Raw genomic sequence first — 17,678 nt, forward strand, 5'->3', positions numbered from 1 at the left:
ATGATTCTGTCCACTCTGTTAAAACATTTCCATTCCTGAACTATATTAGCTACTAAAATTCTAAGATGCTCATTTTCCTGGATATCCCCTATTTTATTAAAGGATTTAGTATTTATGTTATTTACATTAATTGACATTTACAAAGAGAGACCAGTGACAGTACCCTATAGTATGTAAGACTTTTACCTTTTTTAAAATATTCTTACTGGACTATAAAATTTAGTGATTATATTTACATCTTTGTAACTTGTAGGTGTCTTGAGTATCTCTTTTTTGTTGTCGTTGTCTTAGTGTTTATTTTGTGAGAAAGAGAGAGTGTGTGCAAAAAAGGGAGAGAGAGAGGATCCCAAGCAGGCTCTGTGATGTGAGTGCAGAGCCCAATGCGGGGCTCCATCTCATGACTGTGAGATCAGGACCGAGCTGAAATCGAGTCGGGACGCTTAACCGACCGAGCCACTCGGGTGCCCCTTGAGTATCTCCTAATATGCCTCCTCCCTTCATATTTCTTTCCATTTAAACAGAACATTTTGCCTCCTGGTACTGAGCCTACAGAATTAAAACAAAAACAGATTCTGTGTTTCATACATCCTGAATTAAAATGACCAAAGAAATAAAACCTACACAGGACCATTTTTCTTTCCTAAATACTGCTTCTTCTATTAACCCTATCTCAGATTTAGTTACATACATACAGTCAACATATCCATGTGCACCAGTGTCTGCAGAACCTCTAATGTTATGATAAAGCTTCCTCCCTGATAGAGAACTATGCATTTTCACTTTGACTTGTGGGCACATTTTAAAGTTAACAATACAGTTTATTGCTGTAAAAACAGTCTTAGATTAATGATGACTCTAGCTATTAGGTTAGTGACTGATAGATAACTCTCCTGGCTTTTTATAATCATTACTGGTGGCTAATTTGACACTTGATTGTACAACATGCATCTCTCAGGGGATGATCAGGAATGCAAAAGTAGCAAGTTCTAAGACGATTTTGCTACTTTTAGCACTTCTGGCAGAAGGACTAAAGAGGGAAGCTATCAAAGAAAACAAAATTAAGGAATAAGTTACCTGTGGATTTCATTTACTCACATCAGGATTGTCCCTCCTTATTGCAGGCTAACTGGAATCAGACTGAACCATGCTATTCATGTTCAAACACTCCAATGATGTTCTCCAAGAATTTTATTATCTCCAGTTTTATGGTGCCATACTATGCTTTTCATATTGTTTAAATTTTCCAGTTCCATAATCCAAATGCCAAAAAATTACTACACATTCCCTTATACAGTCAAAAATAGGTTTACTGGAATGTTTTAGTTATAGCTGAAGGCAGCAACATTTACAACATTTAGCTTTTGTTACGCCCATAAACGTGGAAATTGCTCGCAAAGCAACTGTAATGTGTGAAGAATCTTGCAAATACCGATGGAACGACGGTGCATGTCTTAGCACAATGATCTGGTGCTCTCCATGGGCTTCTTTCTGGACTCCCGGTCTGACCCCAGGTCGATGCGATAATGCAGGTCCTTCTACTAACAGTCTGCAGTATCGCCATCACTGTTTAATTATGTATACAAACAATAAACTGGCAAGTATCCGGTTTCAAATTAGATCCTTGGAATATGGCAAAATAGAGGCTGGCTATCTTTGCCTTAAACATAATTTTTAAAGACACATTTTGTTAGAAGGGAAGAAGATAACTGGACATTCTCAATGCTCCAATTTGAAGTGATACTTGCCTCTTAGTTTCTTGAAAAAGAAGTTTTGAAAGTTATATACATGGGTTTCATTTAAATTATGCAGCAATCTTTTATTATTGTTGTCCCAGATCTTGCGTAATGAAGATCTCTGTCACCAAATCAAGTACGGTATTTCATGACTATAAGAACTGCAAAAGAAAGAAATGGGAAAGGAACATATCAAAATCAGATTCACATGCTATGTTAACAACAGTGCTCCTAAATGTAGCTGTGTCCACTTTTGGAAATAGGCAATGAAGAAGAAACTCGAGATGATCTGAGATGAAAGGTAACAAATGAGAATAAGCAAAAACATCATAAAACAAAGTAAATGTCTAACATTGGCCATTTAAAAAATTTATTTATCTATTCATTTTGAGAGGCTTGATCTCCCGACCCTGAGATCATGACCTCAGCCGAAATCAAAAGAGTCGGATGCTTAACCGACTGGTACCCCTGGCATTTTCTTAAAATGATTTTATTTTTAAGTAATCTCCACACCCAATGTGGGGCTCACACTTACAACCCCAAGACTAAGAGTCATATGCTCTACCAACCAAGCCAGCCAGGTACCCCTAATATTGGCATTTTGATCAAGCAGGTTATGGCAGTATTACCATAGCATACAGCTGCTAATTTAAATATTATAAATATTATCCACTTTATAAAAAAGTATATAGGATATTTTTGAAAAGCATGTTTAATATATTAACAGTAGCTATCTGTGTAGTAAGATTACAGTTGAGTTTTACTAATGTTTTATTCCATATTTTCCAAATTATCCACCATAAATATATGGTCCATTCTTGGTATCTACAGTAGTTACGTTCTATAAAGTCACCACAAACATCGAATCAGTGAATACTGACTGAATCGTTGTTGGTAGGGAACATGCAGGGTTAAATTCTTGCAAGCTCCTGGTTACATTTCTGTCAACCAATCAATATATAACCTTGTGTTTTCTGTACCTTTTAATATATATTGATGATTCATTAACATTAATCTCCTGGCCAACAGCACTATATGACTCATGCCCAAATGAAGCTTATCTAACACATGTATTTTCCATAGGGTACATCACAGCCTTCCTGAGGCTGGACAGCACTTCGGCACTACACTTGGGGGCCACTTTGAACAGTGAAATCAACAAGATGCACAAAAATGTGAGAAATGTGGCACTAAATACTTATTTTATGAGCTGAAACTAGAAAGGCAGACCATGGCCTCATTGGACATCAGCTGGGAACGTGCATGTCAGAAGCCTCAAATTTTTCTCTGCTCTCAACACGGCTGCCAATGACTGGGAAAGCACCTCGATACTGATTTCTGGTTTACCAATCAGTGTCACCCAGTGGGTGAATTCCCAAACACAGAATCCACGAATAACGAGGATCAGCAATATTTCTTTGGGACAAACTGTTCTGTTTAAAAGGGGTATCACCATGGAATTTTTCAAGTGGTTGAGACCCTTTCTAAATCTTCATAAAAATCCCTGTAAACATAGGTAAAGAGGCTTTGGAGAAAAAGAGATAATAAAAATGACCCGACTTTAATAAGAATACAAAGGAAAGGAGAAGACTAATGCTTAAATGCCTGAAATCAAGTTCAAATCCAAAACAAAAAGCAACAAAACAAAAAACTATCATATGGTGAAAATTTATCTGGATTTGTCTTCCAAACATAGTACAAAATACAAGCTTCCATACCTAAAGTTAGTAATAGAAAATGGGTGTAAGAGTAGCCATATCTGGCCTCAAACAAAGAGCTTAGCCCTGTATTTGTGGGTGGGGGTGGGGGGTAGAAAGTTCTCTTTGAGAATCTGATAAAAGATATAGATTCTCTCCCATAAAAATGTACATATGCCAAAATGTAAAACTTTACATACAATTTACAAACATTGTCAGAGCTACAGATCCTAGGTTAAGAGGTCCTGACTTGGGTCAGAAGTCATTACTCAATCCTGACATTAGTCATACTGGGTCAACTGAAAATAAGTTAAAAGGGAAATTAAAATGAACTCTAAAACAAATAATGCCCCACACAAAATTACTAGTCCAATAAATACTTACTGATAATCACTAGCAAAAGGGTAACAGCAACCAAAGCCATGATGGCTTTTATCTACAACACACAAAAAGGCATAAGATAGATATTAATGTTTGACTTGTTAATAAAGTCAAGATTATCTGCAGTGCTATTTATGATACTAACTCATCAATGAACAGGCTCAATCCTTGAAAGCTTTTCACATTTTTTCTCATGTGAACTTGCTGGCTATTTGCATCTTTTTGTAAATAATCAGAGTTCCCAAATTCAAGCATTTTGCTTGACTGGATTTTGTCCAAGGCTGTACTTACTGCACAGCAAACAGTTAACAATCAAAGCCCTCAAGAGCCTGAACATTTGTCTATGATTTCTCATGCTTCTTTCTAATATGAGACCAGGAAAAGTATGAAATTTTAGCAACTCTGTTCAAAAGTGTCAGGATATGGTGAATAACAAAGGCATTTAATACAACTGATTCACTATATACAAAGCAGCGTTTTTTATGACACTTATACTCAAAGTATATGAGAATTCTGTTGGTCTTTGTTCCCTTACTCTCTTCTTGGCATTTTTTGTCTCCATTCTGAGGAATATAATTTCAATTCTTCATGAATAACCTCATTTAATAAGTGGCTTGCCTAAGGGCACTCTGTGTGCCAGTTTCTCAGTTGAGAGCAGAAACTTTCTTTTTTTTTTAAATTTACATCCAAATTCATTAGCAAGAGCAGAAACCTCTTAAGATTAGTCCACAGTCAGCTGCTTAATATTTTCAGGTCACTTCTCTATAAAATGGTCACATTCCTCATTTAATCCTAACATGCATAAGCTATAAATTGGTTTGATTTTCCTGATGAATTCAAATGAAAGTCTTGTTTTCATCAAACTTTCTCAGTTGATTAAAGATGGTTCATTAATAAAAAAAAAAAAGATGCCCAGCTACTATAAACACATGAAACATTAGGAGTATCAGAAATAGCAACAAGAAGTAGCTATTGTTATGTTCCTGAAACATGTTTCTGGTAACATTTTAGTGGCATTACACTTATGAGAAAAGCAGAGTGACCAAGAGAAGCCATGGAAGCTCTGCAATTTGGACACCAGGTGCCTATCAACATTATGATAACCAAAAGATGTAGAAATTCTCCCTCCCCACCTGTTGGATTAATTTTGCTCACTTATTTTTAAAGTCAGATTTATTGAAATACACTTTCTCTAGAATAAAATTCACCCTTTAAAGTTCATTCTGATGGGTTTTGACAAAGATATAGTTGTCAGCCACCACCACCAGTCAAACATAAGGTATTTCCACCACTCCAAAATTCCCTCATACCCAGTTATAGTCAGTATCCACCTCCCTGCCCTGAGACATTGGCAACTTCCGATCTGTGCTCTGTCCCCATATCCCTTTTCTCAGCCTTTCCTAAAGTTAATCGAGAAAATGGCAGTGACATAGGGACCATTCAGAAATATAATTTAAAAATATAATTTCATTTTTCTCCTTAAAAGCATACTGTTCCTCTGATCTTCTGATCTGAAATCCAGTAAGTACAAAACCACAATTTAGATATTTAGATATGGCTAAAAAAAGCTAGTCACAATGCACATTATGATCATCTTTCTGTGGCTACACAAATGGGTCCTGTGTACGTATGGGGAAAGTGAGTGGCTCGTGGACCCTTTGCTCTTCCAAACCAGGTTATAGAACAGAGAATTTCTATGAAAATGGAAAACTTAAAAGAAAATGGAAAATTTATTCTTCAAAGGATACAAATTGACAACAAAATTAAAATTCCAGACAAGGGGAACAATGAAACATGTTCCCTTCCTCAGTTCTATTTGTGAAACTAAGATGACCTAACAGGTAGACAAAAATAAGTAACTCCACAACAACCCTGGGAAGAAATTCTTAGCATATGGCAAAGCCAAGTTTAGAAAGTTATCACTAAACTTGAAAGTGAGAGATTAAAAACAGTGAGTTTATGTCTAAGATTTTCAACAAAGCCAAAAATGACACGTGGAATTGGGAGGAAAAAGAAAACTGCTCGCATGACATGAAATTCACTATAAAATCTTAAGCATTTTCTGTTCAATGATTAGCAGCCATATTTAAGAGGTAAATTCATTCCTATAAAATTTTTGTTAAGAATATATTATTATGTACTGATTTTCATTTTTTTTCCCCTTGTTAAACATTTCTCTTTTATTTCTTATTTCTCTGGAATAATAAAGGATAGTGAGATTTTTTTTTAAGCCCCATTTGTCATAATGGATTCTGACATATAAACTACTTTTATTTTTCTCAACAGAAAATTCTTTTTCTCTAGCTTCCACTCCATCTTTTAAATATTTCTATATAATGCTAGAAGTGGCTCCAAAAAGGTACTAATAATAAATTAGATGAAAAATTTATATTTCTTATAAGGTAATAAGTCCACAAGAAGCTAAATCATTAATAAAATGTGGGTTACTTTCTGTGACGAAATCCATGGAAACATCCCTTTGGGAACTGCTTGATTCCTTTAGGTATTCCTGTCCCCAAAGCTATCAATTATTCAACAAATATTTACTGACTCCCAGCACATCCCAAGTTCAGGAGATAGAAGAAGCAAGGCAGCGGTGGTCCCTGCCCTCCCCCCAGAGCTTCAAATCTAGAGGCCCTATATTCTTCGAAGACCACCTGAGATGCTGGGCCACTTATCCAATAGCTTCTGACTTACTCTGCATCCACGCCACCACATTTGCCTTCGAAGTTGTTTCGATCTGTTGCTAAAAGCAGTTGCATTATCCGATAAGCTTTCTATATCACATAGAGGATGGAGAGAAGGATTAAACGACATAACAGGATTCTTTTATCTAGTCACACAAAGACAAGAAAATATTAATTTCTACTTCTGCAAATGCATTCCCTTTTAAGCACGAAAACAACATCCTCCCTCTCCTCCACCCACAAACTGGCAATCCGTGTTGGGAGAAAAGAAAGAGCACAAAAAGTGCACAAAAGTACAGGTCAGTTTGCTCAGCCCATTTTTACAGTAAGATTAAGAGAAGTCTTCCCAGGGCCCTCAATGTTTTCACATAAACATATGAGTTCTGGTAAGAAAATACTCTTTAAAAATTCAAGTACTTGATACACCTATAGAAAAAAAATCTACATGTGGAGAAGGTTAGATTCTTAGAAGATACAAAAAGAGACTGACTTTGAAGGAAAACAATGAATTTTAAAAGTGGTTAAGTTTTTTGGTTAGACAAGTCTGTCCAGGATTAATCAGGTATTTAGCTATTCATCATTGAAACAATATTTGAATACCTAACATGTGACAGCAACTGTTACAAGAGAGACTAACGTTTGTCAGTAAAGAAATGTTGCTGAGTCGCCAGAAAAAGCATAAGATAAAAACATCAGATTAAATTTGACATAAGTGTTGAAAATAAGTGATTAGACTTCCTCCCTGAGAGTATGAGAAACACAAAGCATATCAACATAATAAGGCAAAAAAATTTCTACTCTATTCAACAATAAATTTAAAAAATTTCCATCTTCAACCAAACAAATAATGCAGTAAGATGATTCAAATAAAGGGAGCTAAAATTAAAGTACTAAAATCACAAACTTAAGGACCAAATATCATTGTCCTAAATCAAGATTCCTAAACTTTGGCTAGAGGGATGTGAGGAGGAAAAAACTATCAAAACACAGATTAACAATATCAAGAAATATATGAGGTAGCTGTACCTGATTTGTCCTGTAGTTCATCTAGTCTCTCCCCTCTTTCAATTACCTTTGTAATATTTTCTTGCATGACATCAATAACTTCATCCACCTGATTCTGAACACTAGTTTAAAAGAAAGATTTAAAAATTATTTTTTTCTTTTAAGAATTTTATAATTGCTGAAACTTTCATTAGAAAACTTCCATGATAAAAAATAGCAAGTTCTCAGACAATTATTCAACTCAAAACATTTAAGGTTATGTAGCAATGTCCTTCCATTTGTGGGCTTGAATACCCAGGCAATTAAAGATAAGTAAAAGTAATATTTAACTTAAAGATGGTTTGTTTTTAGCCCTGTTCCTGCAAATTAAATGTACTGCCAGAATGTCCAGTGATTTTAGAATTTAGTCAAATAGCTTGACTCTAATCCAGTTTAATCTGCTTTTCAACAGGCTACTGGGGCATCACAGACACAGCTATAACGTACTTCTGCTGTGTTTATACACTAAGGCTAACAAAGGAGTTTGCCTAGGATGTTATCAGCTTATGAAAATATTCAGTTTCCAAAATGGAAATGTACACTGATAATCAGGGGCTATAACCATTCACTGCTCATCAGTTTTCTCATAAACAAACAGGGTTTAAGACACTGGCACACCTGGAAAGGTTTTGAAGCGGCCAAGAGAGAGCAGAAAGGAAAAATTGTTTTGCTGTTTTTCAAAATGAAAATATAATTTCCTCCTTTATGTCAGGTGATGAGGGCCTGTTCTAACCAAATTTCAGACTGTCTAATAAAGATTTAATCTTTGGGGTGCCTGGATGGCTCAGTCGGTTGAGCATCCATCTGACTCTTGATTTCTCGGCTCAGGTCATGGTCTCAGGGTCGGGAGATCGAGCCCCGTGTCAGGATTCATCTTCACTGGTTCTTAGCTGCCTGCTCTCACTCAAGAGTAGCTTCAAGTACATAAACACAGAAGCATTAAGTAACTTACAGTGTTTAGTTTTCCTCTGTTCTGTTACACAAAAATTACCTTAAATTACTTCTTAAAATTGTCATACCAGTGAAATATTTAAAAGGAGAAATAAAATGAACTCATGGTTCTTACAACTCAAAATACGTTTAAAATGCATTGGATTATATATCTCTTTATATATACTATGTACATACACTATATAGTGTGTATGTGTGTGTGTATATACATATATATTATATATATGGCATATATAAGGACATGTAATTGTTGTTTCTAGTTGGGGAAGAAAGAACTGTGTCAATTATCACAATGTCACAATTATAAGGTTTTTTAAAAAAAACTCACAATACACCTCTTGTCTCTGTCCTCTATTCCACACTACCCCTCAAACTAACCCATTGAGTCAGGAGTAAGGCATGGATGCGTAATTTTTAAAAAAGAGTTCTATCTCTTCCCTATCACAGAGCTGTATCTTCAAAAAATTTGCTTTAAAATCAAAATGGAGGCCCCATTAGACATAGGTGGGTTCAGAAGTAGTCTCAGATTCAAGTAGCAATTGCTATGTGTGATGACAGTCCTTCCTTCTTATGGTATACCCACTGACTATCCACACACAGACTCAGGGTTCACCACAGCTCCCCAGAGTTCTGTGCCTCAGATTCTACTGAATATTAGACTGAAGCAGATCTAAGCTGGGACAAGCAGATCTAAGCTCTCTTCTGCCCAAAAGATCTAACAAGTCCCTGAATCCCTAAGATGTCTTGTTGCAATTCCTAACCATCTAAACAAAGAGCTAAAGATGTTCACCCTATCTAAGAACAATAGCACAAATACTTAAGCAACTAATTAATATATCTAATAATTAATGAGAGCCCACTACGTATTGTTTCAGGCACTGGGAAGACAGTACTGAAGAAAGCAGACAATTCTGGCTCTCATGGAACTTAAGTTCAAATGTGCCAGGAGCGTACTGCATTAACTCTTAGAGCTGTGACACAGCCCGTCCCCATCCCACTTCTCCATTTAGAGCATTTAACACTAAGTGAAAGTACATACCGATTTTCTGCCTTTCCCCCACTAAGCTCGATGAATGCAGAAAACGTGCCTATCTTGTTCACTTTTGCAGCCCTAGTACCAGCCACGGTGCTCAGAGCAGAGTACCCATTCAATGAACATTTGTTGAATAAGCAAACAATTTGAGTATAAATCCTGCAAAAGCATACCCAGTTACCTGAGGAAGATATAATGAGGCAGTATACCTGGAGGTCTTCATTTTTTTTTAAATGTTTTTATATTTGACAGAGAGAGAGAGAGAGCGAGCGAGCGAGCGAGCGAGCAAGGGCGCGCATGAGTTGGGGAGGGGCAGAGAGAGAGGGAGATACAGAATCTGAAGCAAGCTCCAGGCTCTGAGCTGTCAGCACAGAGCCCAATGCGGGGCTCTAACTCACGAACTGTGAGGTCATGACCTTAGCCAAAGTTGGACGCTCAACCGACTGAGCCACCCAGGCGCCCCTGGAGGTCTCCATTTCACTGTGACAACTGTAACAGAAACACAGCTATTGTTCATCAACAACTAGTTTTGAAATACCCAGGTAGCTATCTTCAACATTTGCAGGAGATGACAACAGCCTAAAGTAAGGCGGTTCTGCAGGGTAGGAATGGACAACATGTGCTGCAGCCCTACACATGATCAGATGATGGCTCCTATAGACATTTAATACACTACACGATTCTAAAGCAAAATAAAGTTCACCATCCACTGGTATGACACTCAATCCAGCTACTATAAAACCCTTATTTAATAATGGACAATCTCATAATTGGGTTTCTGTATTTTAAGATGTTCTCATGCCCAGAACACAACTTCCATAGAAGAGAAAATTATCTATTTGTTTTAATATAAAGGGTAATTTTTTAAAAACAAGCAATAACATATTTTGCAATTACCTTTTACATTTTCACAGCAGTTAACAGTACTGGGTTCTATTTGTATTTTATGTTGATCCTATCCTCATCATTACACTTCAAATGCCTTCAAAGCAGAGACTGTCCCACTTGTCCTTTTATTTCCTAGGTCATGTGAAATGTGCCCAGTAGGCATTCAACAAATATTTTCGGATCTGAATGAAATATCTCATTCATTCAAAAAACATTTATTAAGGAATTATTATGATACTATTTATTGAGGACACCAATGTGAAGGTTTTAAGTCCAGTCTTTAGAAAGATTACAGTCTACTGGGGAAAACTGGTATCCATGATTATACTACATGTGTTAAGTGCCACAATGGAAGGAAGCCCATGGTACCAGTCATGCAGCCTAGATGAATTCAGCCTGGATCAGAGAGAGATGGCGTCGAGATCCTGGTACTGAGTTTTGAGGGGAGAAGTATGAACTGGGCAGAGTAATGAAAGTGGTTGATGGTAGGAAAGTTCTAGGTAAGAGGAGGGGATATTTCAAGTATCGAGTGATTCACTGGACATTGGTGAAGAAGCTGGGGCAAGAAAAGGGTGCAGGACTTCTAGATTTATAATTTGAGCAACTGAGCGTCCGTAGATGATGAGCATTGACTGAAAGAAAAAATTAAGAACTCAAAGGAAAAGCAAGTTTGTATAGGAGGGTGTGGAGATTTATATCATTTCCAGTTAAAGGAGAGTCGGATGGTAGAAGAAAGGACACAAGAGAGAACATACCCAGGAAAGGATAAAACATGCAGAAAGGAAAAGGTATTTCAACGTTGACTTAAGTCATCCTTAGAGTCTGACACAACTTGTATTCCTGAAACGTCCCTATTCTAATCAACAGGGAAGCTGCGGTGTTGTGGAGTCTGTCACAAACCTCTTGGAGCCTCATATTTTCCCACATGATCGTCTCTCACGTGTGAGAATTAGATGTAATAATGTTTAAACGCTTAGCACAATGCCTAACCCTTAGCCTGTGCTTACTGTCAGTGTTCTTCCATTAAGAAGAGAAAAGTGCTCAGCAACACTTTTCCCTTATTTTATAAAGAAAATATTTATTTTTACAGTTAACATCCCCATCTTGTGGCTTTTTAAGGTACTGTTAACAAAAGAAGGTTTAAAGTTATGCTGTATTTTTGCAACTATATTGCTGTTACATCATGGAACATTCCTTGGGGGCCTTTTTATAAAGTTAAACTGATTGGACCAAGACTATAGTTAGGAAATTCTCTACCCAGAACAGAGAATGACTGTAATCCATTAGGGTTGCATTTATAAAGCTATTATTTAACTTAAAAGCAAAGAAAACATTCCAAAGAGAATCATACATTTTATACAGGCAAGTGATTACTTTAAATCTAACCAGAAAAAAATCTTCCCTCAAACACTTGAATATTTTTTTGTGAAAATAATCTGGTGGCAACATGCCAATCGAATTCAAAGTAATAATGTTGCTGATCCATGAGGTCAAGAAACACCCTGTATTAAAATGTTATAAATTACATGGTGATAACAGCTTAAAGAACTCACCAGCGCTAACAGCGCTAACAATTTTGGTTACTCGACTAATGCCAGGTATCTGTCCATGGGCAAGCTGTCTGGTAGATTGTGCTCTGCCATCTTGGGGCATTCTGGGCACACACATGGAGTCATGCCCTGGTTAAATAAGCATCCATGAGTCTGTGCCCACAAGGTTTAGATGACTGACCACCTTTTAAGTCTGGCAAGATTTTAGCTCTAGAGTGAGAACCATTATACTTACTCAACAATTCCTTACTTTTCTAAAATTCTGTGATCACCAAAGATATTGTGCTAATTAATATGTACATATACATATTCATGTGTATGTGCCTGGCACTTGTTCACATAGACATATGCTTTGTTTGCAATGCCTATTTGGTACAACCAGCAGCGGTTTGGGGTTCGGCTGGAAAATCATATTCAGAAGACTCAATAGGCCATACTCAGTACTAGGCTCACTCTGCAGAAGGATATCAGAGACAAAAGCAAGCATATGGGCAGGACAAAAAACAAGTGTGTCATCAGGGGAGTCCTTTTCTCTAGAGCAGCTTAGGTATGAGAACTACGTGGGTGGAACAGAAGTCACTCTGGCTCAGTGTAGAGGAACAGCTCTGCCGTGGCATCCTGATGACCCTGAATGTTTTGTAACCCTCCCAGGACATGAGAAGATGGATGGCTTGTGAAGCCATCTCCCACTCATCTCCCTAGAAGATTGTCCACAGACAATTTCTTACCACCTCCCAGGTTCTGATGATGTATGAGGCTTTCTGCAGGGCGTATCTGGGTTCTGATGATGTATGAGGCTTTCTGCAGGGCGTATCTGCCGACTATAAAACCGCCGAGCTACAGTGCAGAACCGGCTCCTCTGTAACAGGGTACCTTGCAACTCCTATTACAGCCATGTGGCCCCTTTTGTTTTGGAATCGTCATTTTTGGTGTGTCCGAGAACCCAGAGGGTCTGGCAATTCTTCCTTTTACTGCCTACATGTTATGGACTGCCTGAATCTAAGCAGTCCTTTGTATCTTTACTGGCCAACAGAGACTTGGAGCAGCAGACTCTTCTGCTGGCCTTGAAGGAGCAAGTATCATGGGTTCTCCAACTGCAAGGAAAAGAATTCTGTCAATACTACTTGAGCTCAGTCAGTAAACGGATCACAGCCCTGGCAAAACCTTGATTTCAGGCTTGTGAGACCCTGTGCAGACAGCCCACCTAAGCAGTGACTGAACTCCTGACCCATGGAAAACGTGAGATGATAAATACGTATTGTTTTAGACTGTTAAGTTCAGGGCAATCTGTCAGACAGTAAGAGAAAATGAAAACGTCCTGTCCAGAACTCAGTTTGTTGGAACCTTGGTTCTGATTTCAGAATCCATTAGCTAGGATTAGGTGAAGTGTGGATATTTTTTTCTTCATACCAACGGCTACCTGACTAAAGCCCAAGTATCTTAACAGTAACTTGATTTCCTATCACAGCACCCTTCCCACTATGTGCCAACTATAGCCTGAACTAGAGCAGTGGCTATCCCTCCTGAGATCCCGAATCCATTTAGTTTACTGTCCATAGTTAGTATTCAAAGCTGTTTCACTGCTCTGCCCATTCTGTCTCCCTTCTTGTCAGGACTCAGATCCTTCTGACATTAGATACATTTACTACCGCATTACCCATCACCCACCACCACCAACATATACAGATAAAGGTTTAAACGGAAAATTAATTACCCATAAAACTTAGATCAATATATGTATTAGAATAAGTAACAGATATGACAACATTCTGGAGGGATACAAAAAACAACTGCACTTCCAAAAACCAAACCTATGATATTACATCTATTATTCTGAAAATGGGACTCAAGCACAGATTTAAACCAAAACTGACCTTGAGATTATGCTAAATAAATGCATCTGACATAAAGTAATCAAGTTAAGAAAACCAACAAACAGGCACCAGATTTCCTTAGCTATGATTCAGAGGTAGCCTTGTGAAAATAGAAAGTTACTGGATTTTTACAATCCTGTAGTTATAGTCAGTCTACATCTGGGCTCAGCAAAGTTTTTTCTGTAAAGGGCCAGACAGACAATAGGTATTTTAGATTCTGTGGGCCATAAGGTCTTTGTCACAGCTACTCAAATCTGCCATGGTAGTTTGAAAGCAGCCACTGGCAATAAGAAAATAGGCATGGCTGTGTTCTGATAAAACTTTATTTAGAAAAACAGGCAGTAACCAGATTTGGCTCCTAGGCTGTAGTTTGCCAACCCTGAGTCCACACAGAAATATGATAAAATCACTTAAACAAATGAGTATCTCAGGAACTTACTGCTTAATTTTATCATTTCTAGGTCCAAATCTTGGTCCAGATGGTCCCCTTCTGAAAACAAAATACCAAGTACATATTAATGAGAGCATTAAAATAAAAAATAGAAAGCACATACACACAATCAGGCTTAATTCTAAACATGGACCAGTAATTTACCCCAAGGAACCACACATAACTGGTATTGCTGGAACGTGATGTGTAATCACATCTGCACTTCACTGGCCACAACTAACCTCATTCTTCTGAATGTTAAAACTTTCAGAGAAAATAGAGTTTATATAACCTTAAGTTACACACAGGTTGTTGTAATCACTAAACTCTGAAACATCGTAACAAGAGTGCCAGTGACTATGAATAGCTTTCTGATCAGTTATAGACAGAAAAAGTAAATTCACCTTTGAATTAGGTTATAATAAATGCTGATTATCAAAAATGAATACAGAAAAAAATCCATTCAAAACACTCTTTTTTTGTTGCTCATCTTAAATTTATCAACAAAGCTAACGGGAAATTCAGGTCTATGAAAATACCAACATTTCTCAAACTGTTATTTGTTAGTCAAGTGTTGTATCATTTCCACCAATCCATTTTAATATTGGGGAAATAAAAACTTGTGGATAATCCATTTTGAGTAATTAGCATTCCTCTGATGATCGAGAATAAGGTATAAATTATAAAACTTAAAAAAAAAAATAGAATTGGGGAGACTGGCTCAGTTGGTGGAGCATACGACTCTTGATCTCAGGGTTGTGAGTTTGAGCCCCATGTTAGGCATAGCACTTACTTAGAAAAAAAAAAAATTACAAAAAAGAAAAAGATCTCTACCAATTAATCACTAACTCCCCATTCCTCCTCCTCCTAGCCCCTGGCAATCTCCATCCTGCTTTGTGTCTCCATGAATTTGTCTACTCTAGGTACTTCATATAAGTGGAATCATATAAAATTTATCCTTTTGTGAACAGCTTCTTTCACTTAGCATAGGTTCTTGGAGATTCATCCATGTTGTAAACATATGTCAGAATTTCCTCCCCCCCCTTTTTTTAATATTTGGAAAGAGAAAGAGAAAGAGAAAGAGAAAGAGAAAGAGAAAGAGAAAGAGAGAGAGAGAGAGTGAGAGTGAGAGAGAGAGAGAGAGAGAGAGAGAGAGTTAGAGTGTGTGTGTGTGTGTGTGTGTGTGTGAGCAGGGGAGGGGCAGAGAGAGGGGGAGAGAGAGAATCCCACGCAGGCTCTGCGCACTCTGCACAGAGCCTGATGTGGGACTCGATCTCAAGAAACGTGAGATCATGACCCGAACCAAAATCAAGTCAGACAATTAACTGACTGAGCCACCCAGGCGCCCCAGAACTTCCTTCCTTTTTAAGACTAATATTCTACTATATCCATACACCACACTTTGCTTATCCATTCACCTGCTGATGGACATTTAGGTTGCTCCATCTTTTGGCTCTTGAGAATATTGCTGGGTGTTGATAAACTGCTGGGTGATAAACCTGGATTTTGATTTCTTTTTTAAAAATTTATTTGGTTTGTCTCCTCTTCAACACCCAAACAGACCCACAGTGTGTGGAAGCTGTATTTTGAGCAAGTGTGCTAGCTGCTTGTCAGGCCCTCTGCAAAAGGTACATTATTGGGAGTGGACTTCCAGGGGTACGTTGCAGGTCTGAAGAATTAGTGTTTCTCACAAGGTATCTCGCTGACATTGAGAGAATCATTTATGTAACCTTTTCAATACGAGGCCTTTTCAATACGAGGTCCTTTCTGACGGGTAGCTAGTGCTCTAGGTCTAAGGCTTTTTACCATATTTGCCACTGTGGCAATTAGCTTTGTGACTCTTGGGAAATCTTGTCACATGTAGGAGGTATCTTTCCACATCATCTGACCTTGCCAAAATGATACTATTTCCTATTAATGGATTTGTTTCTTATGTTGTTCACTGCTTCATGGTTGTTAATGATTTTTATAAAATGTTTTTATGTAGGGGAAAAGCCTCTACAAAAATCTTACAAAATTATAACAAAGAGGGAGACAAATGTTTGGGGGAGGAGGGGGCACATCTGCCTACACCAATCTCTAGAGAAAACTCCTGCCACATACGTCCTCCTTCCTGCCTTTGCAAATACAACTTAGGTCTATGTGATGACAGCCCTTTCTAATTATAACTGTAGATGACTGATCAGATCAATTAACTGACAAAGTATCAAGGCAATTCAATGGGAAAAGGATAATCTTTTCATCAGCTGGATGGATAGCCATATGCCAAAAAAAATAAAAGAATAAAAAAATAATAATTATCCTTCACCCTTACCTCAACCATACATAAAAATTTACTTGAAACAGATTATAGAGCTAAATGTGAAAGCCAAAACTAGAAAATTCCTAGAAGAAAACATAGGAGGGGATGCCTGGGTGGCTCAGTCAGTTAAGCATCCGACTCTTGGTTTTGGCTCAGGTCTCAATCTCATGGCTGGTGGGATCAAGCCCCGCACTGGACTCTGTGCTGACAGCACGGACCCTGCTTCGGATTCTCTCTCTCCTTCTCTCTTTGTCCCTCCCATTTTCATGCATACTCTCTCTCTCAAAACAAACTTTTAAAAAATTAAAATAAAGAAGAAGAAAACATAGGAGAAAATCTTAGTAAACGTGGGTTTGGCAAAGATCTCTTAAATAAGCAAAAACAGTAAAAGAAAAATGTAATAAATTGATTTCATCAAAATCAACACTTTGATCTTCAAAAGATACTGTCATGAAAATGAAAAGATTAAGTCACCAGATGAAAAGTAAATGTCTGTAAAACACATCTGACAAAGAACTTGTATCCTGAATACATAAACAACTACATAAAAAGACAAATTTAGACCTGGACAAAAGATTTTAACATGTACTTAATCCAAGATATGGGGATGACAAATACACAAAAAAGAGGTCCAACATAACTTGTCATTAGGGAAATGCAAATTGAAACGATAGTGAGATACCACCACACATCTGCAAGAATGACTAAAATTTAAAAACTGACCATATATAGTACTGATGAGGATTTAGAGCAACTAGAACTCTTATACGATGCTGGTGGGAATATAAAATGGTGCATCACTTTGGAAAACAGCTGTAAATATATACCGGCCACTCGACTATCTCCTAAGTATTTTCCCAAGAGAACTGAAAGCATCAATCCACACAAAAACTTGCACATAGACATTTAGAGTAGCTTTATTCACAATAGCTAAAACTTATAAACACCACAAATATCCATCAATAAGTGAATGGATGAATGAACTACAGTATATTCACACAATAGAATACTTCTCAGAAATAAACTATCGATACATGGGGTAGTGTGGATAAATCTCAAAATAATTATGCAAAGGGAATGATACCAGGAAAAAAAAAGGCATACTGTG

The 17,678-nt window shown here is 37.4% G+C and overlaps 1 protein-coding gene across 2 annotated transcripts in view; it reads right to left on the reverse strand.

Annotated features, from left to right (window-relative positions):
- Positions 1–666: 666 nt before the first annotated feature.
- VAMP4 (vesicle associated membrane protein 4) overlaps positions 667–17,678 on the reverse strand; it is a 41,660-nt gene continuing 24,648 nt past the window's right edge. For both annotated transcript variants that reach the window (XM_078440935.1, XM_078440934.2), the window contains exons 4-8: positions 14,278–14,328; positions 7,525–7,625; positions 6,509–6,588; positions 3,815–3,866; positions 667–1,894 (exon numbers count right to left, since the gene is read on the reverse strand). In XM_078440935.1, the coding sequence (XP_078297061.1) occupies positions 1,866–1,894; positions 3,815–3,866; positions 6,509–6,588; positions 7,525–7,625; positions 14,278–14,328 (313 nt within the window). In that variant the 3' untranslated portion in view covers positions 667–1,865. The remainder of the gene's footprint in view (positions 1,895–3,814; positions 3,867–6,508; positions 6,589–7,524; positions 7,626–14,277; positions 14,329–17,678) is intronic.

This window comes from Panthera onca, chromosome F1 (assembly GCF_046562875.1).
Source record: "Panthera onca isolate mPanOnc1 chromosome F1, mPanOnc1 haplotype 2, whole genome shotgun sequence".
In the NCBI taxonomy this organism is placed as follows: Eukaryota; Metazoa; Chordata; class Mammalia; order Carnivora; family Felidae; genus Panthera; species Panthera onca.